At 40.5% G+C, this 15,032-nt stretch overlaps 4 protein-coding genes across 6 annotated transcripts in view; 1 reads left to right on the top strand and 3 right to left on the bottom strand.

Annotated features, from left to right (window-relative positions):
- Positions 1-15,032, top strand: part of LOC108008207 (uncharacterized) — a 51,909-nt gene that overhangs the window by 14,305 nt on the left and 22,572 nt on the right. The window contains exons 2-3 of the mRNA XM_036813284.3: positions 112-419; positions 13,691-13,865. Coding sequence (XP_036669179.2) covers positions 112-419; positions 13,691-13,865 — 483 coding nt within the window. The remainder of the gene's footprint in view (positions 1-111; positions 420-13,690; positions 13,866-15,032) is intronic.
- Or59b (Odorant receptor 59b) lies at positions 3,204-6,114 on the bottom strand. 2 transcript variants are annotated; one of them, XR_001767471.4, is made up of 4 exons: positions 5,326-6,114; positions 4,544-4,901; positions 4,096-4,484; positions 3,204-4,022 (listed from the first exon to the last, which is right to left on the bottom strand). XR_001767471.4 is itself a non-coding variant. In XM_017074628.4 (3 exons), exons 1-3 carry the CDS (start codon positions 6,093-6,095, stop codon positions 4,416-4,418), a joined length of 1,197 nt encoding a protein of 398 aa, XP_016930117.1. In that variant the 5' UTR covers positions 6,096-6,114; the 3' UTR covers positions 3,204-4,415. The 2 variants fall into 2 exon arrangements, 1 of the variants encoding a protein (XP_016930117.1); XM_017074628.4 differs by having other exon boundaries at positions 3,204-4,484.
- On the bottom strand, positions 4,759-8,253 carry Or59c (Odorant receptor 59c). 2 transcript variants are annotated; one of them, XM_065862943.2, is made up of 3 exons: positions 7,282-8,253; positions 6,647-7,225; positions 4,759-4,901 (listed from the first exon to the last, which is right to left on the bottom strand). In XM_065862943.2, the coding sequence occupies exons 1-2, from the start codon at positions 8,058-8,060 to the stop codon at positions 6,763-6,765; spliced, it is 1,242 nt and encodes a 413-aa protein (XP_065719015.1). In that variant the 5' UTR covers positions 8,061-8,253; the 3' UTR covers positions 4,759-4,901; positions 6,647-6,762.
- Positions 10,974-13,029, bottom strand: LOC108009903 (putative odorant receptor 59c). Its single transcript, XM_017074626.4, has 2 exons — positions 12,245-13,029; positions 10,974-12,189 (listed from the first exon to the last, which is right to left on the bottom strand). Exons 1-2 carry the CDS (start codon positions 13,021-13,023, stop codon positions 11,727-11,729), a joined length of 1,242 nt encoding a protein of 413 aa, XP_016930115.3. The 5' UTR covers positions 13,024-13,029; the 3' UTR covers positions 10,974-11,726.

The raw sequence follows: 15,032 nt of genomic DNA, 5'->3' as shown, positions 1-15,032 counted from the left end.
TCATGCATTTTGAATGCAATTTCCTGGCCAGGCCAGGGCCATAAATTCAATTTTTTGCCCTGCCCTGCAACTAATATCCGCTGTATGGCCTGCTTGTGTTGTCTCCGGCAGAATCTTCAAGACCACCGGCCGTTCCGTCCAGGAGGATGTCAACCTGCTCCACGCCTCCGTGCTGTCCATGGTGGAGTTCGACGATGATATATTCGCGGCCGGAAATTGCTTCGATTGGAACGAGCATCCCGCCCAGCCGGGACTCTTCTGCCCCTTCGCCTACCGCCTCCCTCCGCCAAATCTCGGAGCGGTCTTCGCCAAGGATCTGGCCATGGAGTACCATTATCTGGGCAACACCTCCGAGTGGTTCTTCCTGGCCCGCAAGAATGCCGAGAAGGTGATAGCCCGCAACGAGCAGTATCTCAAGTGTAAGTATTGTCCCTGATTTATTCGCCAGCCTTATTTATGGCACTCCGATAGCAAAGAGAGCCTCTCATATACATACTTTCATTTTTGGGGCTCTTTAATCTGCGACTTCATTAGTCACCGCCCCAAATTGCGTATATCTCACCCAGTTTTATCATGCCCCAAAATGTCGACTGACAGCGCAACAATTAAGCAATAATAAATAAGGAAAATAGGATCCCGAGATGCCTTTAACGTGGAAACTCCACTTAAAATGGAAATTACCCACCTTGCCAATTCAGCAGTTCCGTTCGTAATTAGCCCGATTCCGTCTGCTCCGACGAGCACCTAATCCATTCTCACGGCCTTCTGCTCGACTGTCCGGCGTATTTGACAGTGATGCGTGTAAGCTAATTTTATGCAAGACCCGCCACGAAGCTTCCTGTCATAGTCCATAGTCAGGGTCTTAGGATTTGCTACTCAGCTGTCAGAACTTTCTACTTACACCCGGAAAAAATTCTTTCAGAAGTCCATTGCCTTTGATTTTGGGGGGACTAAATAAATAATGGCCTTAAAGATGTGTCTTCCTTATATTTTAAGGAAAAATTGGCTTATGTTTATATCTTTAAGGCGCAGCTTTAAGTCCATGCTTAGTACTTAGTTCCTATAGTATTCCTAATATATTCCCATGGCCTAAAGGACTAAAATTATCCTTTTTTGTCCCAGTGCACTCCCATTATTTCCTTTAAATTTTGGAATATTTAAGGAGATGTGTTGGCAAATTGCGTCAAATGAATTTTAATGATGTTGGCCTGTCCCATCCTCACACTTGTCCGCCAGTTTGCATAACTTTCACCGCCCCATTTCCCCGAAGGGAGAGCAAATGCACTTGACACGACCGTGCCGCAACATTTCAAAATAATTTGCAAATTAAAGGTTACGGTTACGCCACGTCGCATCACTCCCCGCATTCCTCCGATCCCCTGGCCCATCGCGAATTTCCCATGTTTTCCCATTTTCCGGCTTGCGTGTTCAGCGGTGGCATGCAAATTATTTGTTTGCTTGCCTACAACTAATACTAAATACCGTGGTTATACCCGTACATGGGATTTTCGGTATTTCCCTGGTATGTGCACTGAGAGAAATTATCGTTACCTTACAGGGAAGCAAGCGTTCTGTATTCTAGAGACACTTTCTGAAAATAATGTTAACCATTTTAAAACATGGATTTTTCTTAGATCAATTCACAAGTCAAATATTTAAAGGAATGATAAAAATTAATTATCAAATCTAGTTCAACATGACGGATAAGAAAATGGATCCATGTTTATCCGTTTTTCTACTTCTACCAAATATTTTAAATCCATTTTGTTTAATGCCTAAAAACAGGTTTATATATGCAACTATACTTTCCAGGCATTGAACATAAAAAGTCCCCTACTTGTTTTATTTTTTATAATATTAATATTATATGTGGTTGTATAATAGTTAATGACTTAAAATAACAATTATGGTCTGTTTTATCCTAATAATTTAGCACAACCATAGGAACCATAAATATACTTACCAACTTAAACAAATGATTTCTATTCATATATTATTCTGGGTATTACCTACAGAGTTCGTTTGCGTTTCTTTGAGACTTTAAATCATGACATAAATCATTCCATAGCCTTATGGGTCAAAATTTCATCTTCTTAAAAGTATAAAAAACCCCATTGCAGAATGGCTGAATTTAAAATGTAACTTTTGTACTTACTTAATCAATCAAAGAAGGTTTATGTTTGCACAACATTGAAGGCAAACTTTACCCTACGTATTACTTTTCAATTTGGCCAGCTCACTCTGCATATATATTTTCCTCCGTGTGACCACTTCCACTCCTTCATCCGTATCCTGGCCTGAAAACCGGACTTGGCCGCAGGCTCTAGGCCCGCAAATTGCATGGGCGAAATTGCATGAGATGCCGTTGAAAAATGTGTGTGTGTTACGTATACGCGGTGTGTTCGATTGTTCCCTGTGACTTTGGCTGTGACACTGCCATGTCCCTCTGTGGCTGAGGGAAAACAAATGGAATCGAAAACAAACATTCTGCATAGCGGGTGGGAAATGGGTGGGTGGGCTTTTCCACTAGCCCATGCATACTAATAGCGTTTTGGCCCGGCCAAAAGCTGATTGCAGGCTGCCAGCCAACTATTTGCCATAGATAGAAGTCCGTTCCTCATTCGTTTGTTTGCAAATTGAAAAGACGGAAAGCAAAAGGGAAAAGGGAAGGAAACCCGAGCCTGCCAAATTATATTTGTAGCTCTAACAATAAACGAAAGCGGTTCCGTTTCGACATCGAGTCATTTATCTAGCGCGAAAAGTTCTGTAAGCCCCGGCAAACTATGATTTATGGGGTGCTGAAACTACTGCCGGATAGTTGCCTTTCGATTTATGCACACTTTTGCATATTTGCCACCCGCCTTTAAAGTTTGCCCTCTAAAAAGTTTTGCAGCGAAAAGTTTCTTACCCACTCGCAAATCGCTTTAATGCGGTTTTATTAAATTTACTCTTTAATTCTTTTAGGGACATTTCATCGGTGAAACCATTTTTTTTCACACCACATCCAATTTGCGGCCAATTCATGCGCTATTAATTTGATTATATGTTTGCGGTGCACAATGCAAATGTTGCTCCTTTTTATGTGCCACCGAAAAAAAGCTATTCGCGAAGTGATTACCTTTTCATTGCATAATTAATAATATTTTTTGCCAATCGCCAGGCGACTGGCGCCCCACCGAATTGCGCAATCAATACGAATCGAGTGCTTTTAATAAACTTTTCAGCTGCATTGCATTCACTTTATTGGTTGTTATATTCCGAAAATTATTGATAATGCCTATTTAAGTGCACTCGATACTATAATTTAGCCTAATTGCTCATGGTTTAGAGACTCTAATGTTTAGAAAGGCTCATGAAGTCATCCATAAATGTGGTATGATAGTAAATATTTGATTTCCGTTTTACTGAAATGATTTTTCACTTTGATCAATATTGGGATGTGTTGCTATATTTTGGTGAATATTTTTGCTTTCCTTAAATATTTATGAGTCAACTAAAAGTGCACTAATGATGATTTATTTGCGTTCACTCTTATCAATATATTGAAGCTTCAAAAGCTATTATTTATTTAAGCGAATAGATTTCTATTCGGATGTCCTCGATTTAAATATTAACTTACTTATATTCATAGATAAAGCATGAAATAAAATTAAATTGCCATATAAACATGAGTTTCTGCCCATTTAGGTAGGGTTTCGATTGTCAAAGGAAAACTGTAAAAAGGGAAAAAATAGGTGAACTCCCTCAAGGATGTCTGCTTTTCTATTGTTGGTTCCCTTCCAATACACATATTCCTCTACGTATAGTGCAAATACACATATATCAGGGCCCATCTATCTTTCCCACCCCCATAACCACTTTACATGTTTATGTACTCATTCGTGGAACATTCGTTTTGTGGGGGATATGATGGCGCGTGTGCGGCAAGTAAACCGCAAAAATATGTCATAATATTTGCTTTCTGCCACAAGTCTGGGCGATCCGTTTTATATTATTGTATGTATTCCTGCTCCGCCTTTTCGCTGGTCACAAGTCACGTGTTTAACATAAAATTTAAATAAAAATCGCATACAATATGTAAACGGTTATATGTACTTCCTGTGGTTGCTCCTCCAACCCGGGGCAAATATTTTCCGAGGTTTGGGCCCATTTGCTCAGACTTCTTGTTGTTACACTCGTCGTCGTCTGGCTGTTGTAATTTCCGTCTGCTAACGCAATTTGCAAATTCTGTCTGACTTTCACATCCTTTGCCATGGCCATTACCATTTACCAACTAAATCAGCCGAAATCTTATGAGATAAGCCACAACATATACACATTTTATGCAAATCTCGGGCATAAAGAATAGCTGAGGGGCTGTTTTTTTTTTGTGAGAGATTTGGGCTACAATTTGAAATCATTTTTGTGAGCTAATTTTACTGGAACTGCTCGGCCAGATTCATTTGTCGCACTATTGTAATGATGCTGAAGGCAAACTTGGCCACCTAAAAATGGTCAAACAAGAAGTTGAGTTCTGGAAAGGAAATGATGTTTTCAAACTCACGCTTATATTGCTGTTCATGGAAATGGGGAATATGCCTCCTGCTATGAAAATAATAGGCTGCTGGACATGATGCATGAAGTGGACCAAGGTAGCTCTGTAACGCGGCTCTGCATCCACCCAGTTGGATTGGAAAATCGTGTTGGACAACTCCTGGGCATCGTCTATAAGCAGATTACAGGTATAGCAAAAGGGAAAAGTCTGCAATAGGATGGTTATGACGAAGAGCAGGGAGGCCACTCCCTTCCAGAAATTCGAGAAGAAGAACACATTGACCAGAGTCAGACCCAAAACGGAGCCAATCAGCGCAAATTGGACGAAGATGGTCCGGGAAATCATGGGCCTTATCATGTCACAGCATCTGGGGGAAAAATATGATTAAATTACTTACACTCAGAAAAAACCAAGCTACATATTAATTTAAGTGCAAAACGTACTAGTTTTTTGAATCTAATTCTTTTCTCATTGAAAAGCATTAGAAAACACATCCTTGTTTCAAGAACTTTTAGAACTTGATTCAATATAAACAGAAGTAATTTGAGTGATTAATTTAAGAACGTTTTTTACTAGTAATAAAATATACTTAATTTAAAATCATTCTTTAAACACTTTGGATCGTTTTAAGAATTTATATCTGGAATAAAGCACGATAATGTAGGACGTTCCGGTTTTCAAGAATAATTTATTCTTAATTCAAGCACGCACAAAAAAAAATGAGGTCACGTATTAAGGCATTAGAAGGCATTTTTTTAGGTGTACGCATTAAGTCAATTAAAATCACCCACTTCAATATGGTCTTGTGATCCATAACGCAGTTCACCAAATCCTGGTAGTTATCGGCCTCATTACGCTCAGGATCCGTTCTCAGATTTCGCACATGATCCTTGAGCACCTCCATATGGGCCCGAAACATAATGGTGAACATCAGGGGATACGTATCGGATAGCTGATCCTGCAGCACGGCAAAGGACATGGTAATGTACTCGAATATTGCCTGGATCCACAGGCTGCCCAGGCCATCGCGCCAGTCCAGGAAGGGATTATAGACGGACCAGGGAGGTCGACCACTCAAGGCATACGATAGGAAAGTAGATCCCGCATATCCGCAGTATATGAAGCTGTAGATCAGAAAGGCATAATTACAGCGGGCCACCATATTGTGGATCCTTTCGCGATCGCTGTCATTCTGAAGCCTTTTGTCCAAGTGATCCAATAGCATCTCCGTTTTCCTCAGTCTCCATAAAAACAAGTAGGTGATGGTGGACTTCACCGAGGCCCCGTAGACATTGATGCACACCTGCAATGAGGTGAGGAACTCGCCGGGCGTGAAGTTCTTGAACTCCTGGACATAGCTGATGATGAAGCCAACGGGCAGGTAAAACACTCCAAAAGCAAAGGGCACACAAGTCCAGAAGAGATAGACGTATCGCAGGACTCCCTCCTTCGGCGGAATCCAACCAATTAACCACATGGCCCTATAAAGATATATGTTCCCCTGGCGGGACTGCACTTTCTCCGTCAACGGAGCCGGGTTAATCAGCCGGAACAACACCATGATGACTGGATACTAACAAGTTCAGCTCCTGCGCCTGCATTTTATACTCTCACCCACGCCCATCGATAATTGACCAGGTGCCCCGATTCCCTGGCAAAACCACGCCCATTCGTTTTGCAGCCTGTAATTAGACTTAACCACCAGTGGTCAGGTGTTAAGTGCTAAGGGGGATTTATTATTGAGGTGCAAGCAGGCCTGTCAACTGCCAATTAGCCAGGTTAATAGTTAATTGTTGGGGGTTATTGGTTAATAAATCAATCAAGGGTTGACAGTTGAATTTTAAAGGGGTGGAAGTAACTATTTTCTAGGGCAAATGGTTTGAAGAATTATTTTAAGAATAATTTTTGAGACAATTCACATATGCAAATGTTAAATTTGACAAGTTATTTTAAAAAACCAGAAAAAAAAATTTAGGTCCCCTTTACTAACTATTGCACTACTTTTAAAAGGAGTTTTAACGTATATTTGACTTAATACGTGACCCCTCTTCTCTGGCCTTCCTATCACTACATGGACTTAAAGATACTTGAAGTCTTCAAGTGTGTACTCACTTCTAGAAAGTTTAGTGCATGTGCAAGCACTGACGGCTAGGATACTACAGATACTACAGAGTGCAAGTGTCGGGATGCAAATATTAGTATTAGATCTCCCCTCTTTGCACTGCACTTTAGGGCTCTACTTCCCCTGCATTTGCCCTGTTATTTAGAAACTTCTCTCCGAGATTCATTTGTTTGACGATTGTGATAATAGTAAAGGCGAATTTGGCCACTGCAATATTACTCTGCACCGATATGGGAAATATGGCTCCAGCTGTAAATTGAATGGGTTTCTGAACCCTGTGCATAAAATACAGAAGCGCCGACTTATAACGCCTATCTGCAGTTAACCAATTGGAGTGGAACAATGCATCGCTGACTTGGACACAATCCTCGATGAGATGTTCGCATAGCATGCAGCAAGGAAAGGATTCCATGCAGATGGCCATGATAAATGAGACACTCGCCACGACCGTCCAGATGGTATTCTCAAATAGCAGGATGCTTATGGCAGCCAATCCCAAGTCGATGCCCACCAGCATGAATTGTGCAAAGATGGTGATGGACAGGATGGGACGAATGATTTCGCTACATCTAAAATATATAAATCTTTAAATAAAATACCAATATAATAAGCCACAACATCCTACTGAATGATGGTGCGATGATCCTGGATGCAGGCCACCAACTGTTCGTAGTTCTCCTTCTCACTGAGCTCCGGATTCTGTCGCAGATTCTCTATGCGATCCCTCAGAATAGCCAGATGACATCGGAATAAGGAGATGAAGACAATGGGATAGGCGTCCGAAATCAATTCCTGCAAAGTGCCTATAGAGACCACAACGTATTCCATAAGCGAGGCAATCCAGAGTTGCCAATAGCCACTCCGCCAGTCCACAAGTGGATTGTACAATTGCCAAGGTGCCGTGCCCGAAAGAACCGATGTAAAAAGGTTTAGGAAACAGAAAACCAGGTAAGTAGACAGAAACACAATCACAATTAGATTAACCCGAGCCACCGATTTATGGAGAATCTGACGCTGCGATGGGCTAACACATCTCTTATCCAAAGGGGAAATCAGTTCATTCATCAAGCGAAATCGCCACATCGACGTGAAGGTCACACAAGTCTTGATCAAATTTCCAATACAGTTGACGTCCACTGGCAGGGAGCTCAGAAACTCAGTCGGCGTAAACCTACTAAAGTGCTTCACATAGGTGAGCGTTAGACCCAGCGGTAGACATACAATCCCCAGCAACATCGTGGTAAAAGTCAATAAGAAGTATATCCGTCTGAAGAAACCTTCCGTGGGAGGATTCCAACCCATGAAGAATGCAATGCGATAAAAGTAATCACTGGCAACCAAAGAACTGATGCTATGGTTATCAAGTGGTGCAGTTCGCAGACGTTCAAAGAGCGGCTTCTTCATCTCACTAAGTTCGATGTAAAACTTATAAGGAAGAGATTCCCCCAAAGAGTTTTATATGAAGAAATTGGACTTCCTGATTTGCTTTTAATGTCTTGTCATTTTTGTTTTATTCATCAGAGAATCCCCCGAGTCATCCAAGGCCGCGTGTTTGCATTTATAAAGTCATTAGTCGCAGGAATGGCTTAGGCAATGCAAATTAATCAAGTTGAAGCACTTAGGAAATATAACTAGTTAGATAAGTTTTCCTTTTTACTGGGACTCCCAATATCCAGTTGTACTCCTATTTAGTTAGTAAATGAAATTGAAATGTTTTTAACGGAATATTTTCACTTTATCTATATATTAACCCTATGAGTACATATTACCACCTAATGAAAATGTGGGTTATTCCATATCTCAAAGTAAAATTTATATAAAATATGAATACATTTCTTATCTTCCTATAAGTTCCTCAATAAGACCCGAACACTCCTAAAAATGTAAACCAAATTATAAAGTCAAATTAAGTGGAACATTTCTCGCCGTGTACCCCATGGGGTGCACTGAATTGCTCGCTGAATCACCGAGCTGCTGACTGCCGTGAAAAGCTTATCGATTTCTGGGTCCTCTAATTACAGTTTGCATAATGGATAACGCTATTGAAACCATTCTGTTGCCTTGCAGCCTTTCATCTCTACTCGAACATTGAGACATCCCAGTATCTCTGATATTTTATAATTAACTTTTTACAATTTACATATTTTGTTATCTATTGCTTACAATTTTGTACCTATGCATATGTATACAATTCATTATTATATTCTAATACCCTTTTTCCTCCAGGGTCGTATGTTAACACTCCAAACACCCTGATATGGGTTTCGAGAAAACGTAAACCCATCAATATCTTTGATCAAATATCTGTCACTTTTCAAAGTCTTCTCAATTACATGAGGTCCCTAGTTCTTTGGAATAAGTTTTCACGCTACACCCACCGTACTATCAAAGTTCTTAACCATGACATAATCACTTTCTCTAAATTCGGTTGCTTTTTTCTTCTCGCATTGTAGTGTGCTTAATTTTTCCTCTGCAAATGTGCTTGTGTTTCTTCAGCTTCTTTCCTAATATCTTCTAACGTTTTCCTAACTTCTATTTCATAACTACTGTCCTCTAATCCCTTAACTCTTCACAAACTTCCCCCCTTTGAGTTATGCCAAACAGCTTTTCACTAGGCCGCTGCTAATACTATTGTGAATTCTTAGTCTTATTCATAGAATACTCTACTTTTTCAATGACATTATCCCAATGTAAACCATTCTCTGGTTCCGCTATCATAGGTCCCAAGCTTCTATGGATTCGCTCAACTTGGCCGTTGGCCATTGGCGATCCCGTTTTGCAATTTTAATATGCTTTATGTTATTTTCCTCCATAAATTTAGGAAAATTTGTCGAAGTAAAGCAGCTTCCGCGATTTGAAATAACACATTTGGGCCTGCTATAAGCTCGAAAGTAATCTGTCAATGCATTTACTGCCTCTTTCGTATTCGTTGTTTTGGTCGTATACAGCCTAACAAATTTTGTGAACGCATCTACAACAGCTAATATGTGGTTCTTCGATCTACTATAATCGACAGAGCCATAATGATATATGTGAATGATTTCGAAAGGCTTATTGCCCTTTGGGATACTGTGCAAGTATCCATCACTTTCAAAAATATGCTACACACTTCAAGCAATTTTGAACATGATCAGAAACTATACTCTTCATGTTTAGAAACCAGTAGCTTTTGCCAATTGCTTCTATCATTTTGTCCCTTCCTATGTGGCCAAATTCGTCATGATACTTATGTATATAAAACATGATCCTCCATCCGATTTGGCACATAAAATAATATCCTCTTGTTATTACTTTTCCTGTATACATATAACACCGTTCCTCATTTCAAACCATTTGTGCTCACTATTTTCCTAGTTGTAATTGCTGCAGCAACTCACTCGTTGGTTTAACAAAACGAGATGGATCCGCATGCATCCACTACAAAGCGCTGCCTTTTAGTTTGCTGATCAGCAACACTCTTCGCTGGGTGTCCGATAGGTCATACAACGTGGATATGTTGTCCCATTGGGAGATCCAGGATCGTACAGGAATCTTCTCGGCAAAGTCCATCAAAATTTCCTTGGCTAGATTAAATCCAGCTGACGAAAACTCAGCCCTTCCCATGGGGCCACCGTAATATGCGCCGCCAAATTGTTGCAAGCTCTCGAAATTTCCTTGTTCCATGTTCGTAGAACCGCTGCTTCGCTCGTCAACTCGCTCTCGCCCGTTCTCGGAATTCTCCGAACCGCTGCTTGCCTTGCCATCTCGTTCTTGCCCGTTCTCGGATTTCTCCGAACCGCTGCTTCTCGTTCTTGCCCGTTCTCGGAATTCTCCGAACCGCTGCTTGCCTTGCCATCTCGTTCATACGCGTTCTTGGAACTCTCCGAACCCTTTCTTGCGCCGTCGTCGGACTTCGTAAAATTCTGCGAATTCTGGCTTTTGGCGCCACTGGCTGAACTAACGCTGTCGACTTGCTTGTGCAGAAATTCTAGAATTTTCTGGGCCTTCTCGATTTCCAAGCGCAACTTGTTTATGGTTTCTAAGCCACAAATCGGCTCAATCGGACATTGTGACTCGATATTTTCGTCCTGCGAGTCTGTAGTCGCCGTGCCCACAATTTCTCCGACTTCCTGATCGACTTGCGGGACGAATCCCAGATTTTCCGGCGGAACACTGCTAACTCGCGAAAAAAGTTCAGCATTGGATCCAGTTGTCGGCAAATTAAGGAGTTCCAGCCACCGTTTTAATTGTGTCACAGACACGTCACTAATTTGCATATCCATTTCACTGTTTGTTATTATAGATTTGTTACCGTTTTCCCACTTCTGAGATTGTATCAGGATTAAGTTCGCCCTAAGTTTCTCGTTTCCCGTCTTCTTTATTTGCACTCTCGGTTAGAACTCACTCGTTGCTCGCAGGCAACTCTCTTTTCAACACCCGTTTAGTGTGACCAGAGCAGATTAATATATTCTGCCCTGTTCATATAACATTGAGTATAATAATATAATACTTAGAACTAATGTATTGCATATATAATAGTAAGCCTGTTACAATATAAAATAGCCAGCCTGTTACAAGTGCTAAGGGGGATTTATTATTGAGGTGCAAGCAGACCTGTCAACTGCCAATTAGCCAGCTTAATAGTTTACTGTTGCGGGGTATTGGTTAATAAATCAATCAAGGGTTGTTAGTTTAATTTTAAAGAGGTGGAAATGACTGTTTCTAGGACAAACGGCTTGAGGAATTATTTTAAGAATAATTTTTGAGACAATTGAAATATGAAAATGTGAAAATTTATAATTTGACAAGTAATTTTTAAAAATCAGAAAATAAATTGATGTCTCTTTTACTAACTACTGCAATTCTTTTAGAAGAAATTTAGCATATATTTGACTTAATACTTGACCCGTTTTATCTGGCCTTCCTATCACTACATGGCCTTAAAGATACTTGAAATCTTCAAGTATGTACTCACTTCTAGAAAGTTTAGTGCATGACCAAGCACTGACGGCTAGGATACTACAGATACTACAGAGTGCAAGTGTCGCGATGCAAATATTAGTTTAAGATCTCCCCTTTTTGCACTGCACTTTAAGGCTCTACTTCCCCTGCATTTGCCCTGTTATTTAGAAACTTCTCTCCGAGATTCATTTGTTTGACGATTGTAATAATAGTAAAGGCAAATTTGGCCACTGCAATATTACTCTGCACCGAAATGGGAAATATGGCTCCAGCTGTAAATTGAATGGGCTGCTGAACCCTGTGCATAAAATACAGAAGCGCCGACTTATAACGCCTATCTGCAGTTAACCAATTGGAGTAGAATAATGCTTCGCTGACTTGGTCGCAATCCTCGATGAGATGTTCGCATAGCATGCAGCAGGGAAAGGACTCCATACAGATGGCCATGATAAATGAGACACTCGCCACGATCGTCCAGATGGTATTCTCAAATAACAGGATGCTTATGGCAGCCAATCCCAAGTCGATGCCCACCAGCATGAATTGGGCAAATATGGTGATCGACAGGATGGGACGAATGATTTCGGTACATCTAAAATATATAAATCTTTAAATAAAATACCAATGTAACAGCCACAACATCCTACTGAATGATGGTGCGATGATCCTGGATGCAGGCCACCAACTGTTCGTAGTTCTCCTTCTCACTGAGCTCCGGATTCTGTCGCAGATTCTCTATGCGATCCCTCAGAATAGCCAGATGACATCGGAACAAGGAGATGAAAACTATGGGAAAGGCATCCGAAAGCAATTCCTGCGAGGCTCCTATACAGATCACAAAGTATTCCAGAAGCGAGGCAATCCAGAGTTGCCAATAGCCACTCCGCCAGTCCACAAGTGGATTGTACAATTGCCAAGGTGCCGTCCCCGAAAAAACCGATGTTACAAAGTTTAGGAAACCGAAAACCAAGTAAGTAGACAGGATCACAAGCACAATCAGATTAACCCGAGCCACCGATTTATGGAGAATCTGACGCTGCGATGCGCTAACACATCTCTTATCCAAAGGGGAAATCAGTTCATTCATCAAGCGAAATCGCCACATCGATGTGAAGGTCACACAAGTCTTGATCACATTTCCAATACAGTTGACGTCCACCGGCAGGGAGCTCAGAAACTCAATCGGCGTAAACTTACTAAAGTCCTTCACATAGGTGAGCGTTAGACCCAGCGGTAGACATACAACCCCCAGCAACATCGTGGTAAAAGTCCATAAAAAGTATATCCGTCTGAAGAAACCCTCCCTGGGAGGCTTCCAGCCCAAGTAGAATGCAACGCGATAGAAGTAATCACTGGCCACCATGGAACTGATGCTATGGTTATCAAGTGGTGCAGTTCGCAGACGTTCAAAGAGCGGCTTCTTCATCTTAATAAGTTCGACCTAAAACTTATAAAGAAGAGATTCCCCCAAAGGGGTTTTATATGAAGCAATTGGACTTCCTGATTTGCTTTTAATGTCCTGTCATTTTTGTTTTATTCATCAGAGAAACCCCCAAGTCATCCAAGGCCACGTGTTTGCATTTATAAAGTCATTAGTCGCAGGAATGGCTTAGGCAATGCAAATTAATCAAGGTGAAGCACTCAGGAAATATAACTGGTTAGATAATTTTTCCATTCACAGGGACTCTCAATATCAAATTTTAGTCCTATTTGGTAAATAAATTTTATTCAAATGCTCTCAACAGAAAATGTTCATTTTAAATATATATACACCCTTTTAGTAGAAATTACTCACCTATAGAAATTAAACGGATTTACCCGTATCTCAAGAAAATGGTTATCAAATAAAATTATATATCTTATCTTAAAATGTCTCAGCAACTATAAAAAATCGAAAAGCACCTAAAAATGTTAACCAAATTAAAAAGTGAAATGAAGTGAAACATTTCTCGTCGTGTACGCCATGGGGTGCACTGAATTGCTCGCTGATCACCGAGCTGCTGACTGCCGTGAAAGGCTTATCGATTTCTGGGTCCTCTAATTACAGTTTGCATAATGGATAACGCTATTGAAACCATTCTGTTGCCTTGCAGCCTTTCATCTCTACTCGAACCGCACGGAGGAGCGAATCGAGGACGACACGCTGGCTGTGAAATATGAGGATGGCAGATGGTCAAAACCCTATTACGACTGCGGCGGGGGCAACATTTGGATGCTAACCTACACGGTGCCGTTCTTTGGCTACGAGAACGGAACCTATCACTTCAAGTGAGTATACCAAAGAATCCATGTTTATTTCTGGTGCATATACATGGGGAGAATTGGAAAACTTAACCATTTTACAACCTTTTTTTTGGATGAAGCTGTAACAATAATCATCAGTCTGACCTGCATAGCATGTGAACAAATATTTAGAAATTAACTTATATATTTGCGAAGAAAAACTTACTGACTTTATATAAAATTATTAAGGTGTCTAAATGTATGCTATGTAAAGGGAACATATTCTTTCGCGACAAATTCATCAAATAAAATATAATGTGCTTCTACATTACAAAATCTTAGTGATTTCAAATAATTAATAAAGGTGTTTAAAAGTATGCTATAAGAAAGAACATTGTCTTTCGTAACAGAATCATTTATGCCTTTTCTTAAAATATATTGTTGCATACTTTTAGATACCTACATTTAATAATTCTAGTGATTTCTATGGCACCCTTGGTTAAGTGGTTACTAAGCCGATTAGGAATAATATTTAGGTTTTTTTTAAACATGACCATGACTTTGTTATTCATTTACCCCTATTGATCGGAATGGGCGGTTCTTTCTTTTCTGTGCATGGTGTACAATGACATGTATATGCTTAGGTACGTGCACATGACGGATGCCGCCAGATGAGCATTTTATAAATAATTCGCAGCATGGGAAATTTGAAAGAAAACTGCAATGGTGCGCTAAGTGCCAGCACAGCAGTTTTTCCAGCCAGCACCCGCTGTTGCCAGCGGCAGCAGCATGGAAAAGCCGGAAAAGTCGGAAAACTGAGCGAGTGCCAGTTCTTGGCTTTTGTCTAGAAACGGGCAAAGTAATTGAATAGCTGAATGGCTGCTGCTCTTGGGCAGCATTTTTGGGTTTTCTGGTCTAGTGTGGCACGTGCAATGTGCCACCAACGGAGTTTAAGTTTTAGTGCTTTTCCAAACATCGACTGCCACCGAAATTCCGCTCACGCACCGCCCTAAAAACTGAGTACTTTAAAAAGAGCACAGCATCTTATGAAACTTTATAACGTGCCATCTTTTCATCTTCATTTCCCATTTCTATCTGGGCTTCTTTCTTAGTTTAAATAATTTCCATTTTCCCTCCTTCTTTTTTCTTTTTAAATAGTTTTGTATGTTTTCTGGCTCTTTTGGGAACTTTTTCAATTGAGCGTTGCTCCCA

Source organism: Drosophila suzukii, chromosome 2R, assembly GCF_043229965.1.
Source record: "Drosophila suzukii chromosome 2R, CBGP_Dsuzu_IsoJpt1.0, whole genome shotgun sequence".
Classification (NCBI taxonomy): Eukaryota; Metazoa; Arthropoda; class Insecta; order Diptera; family Drosophilidae; genus Drosophila; species Drosophila suzukii.
Note: the sequence above shows the minus strand (reverse complement) of the source record. Positions and strands in the feature narration are given on the sequence as shown.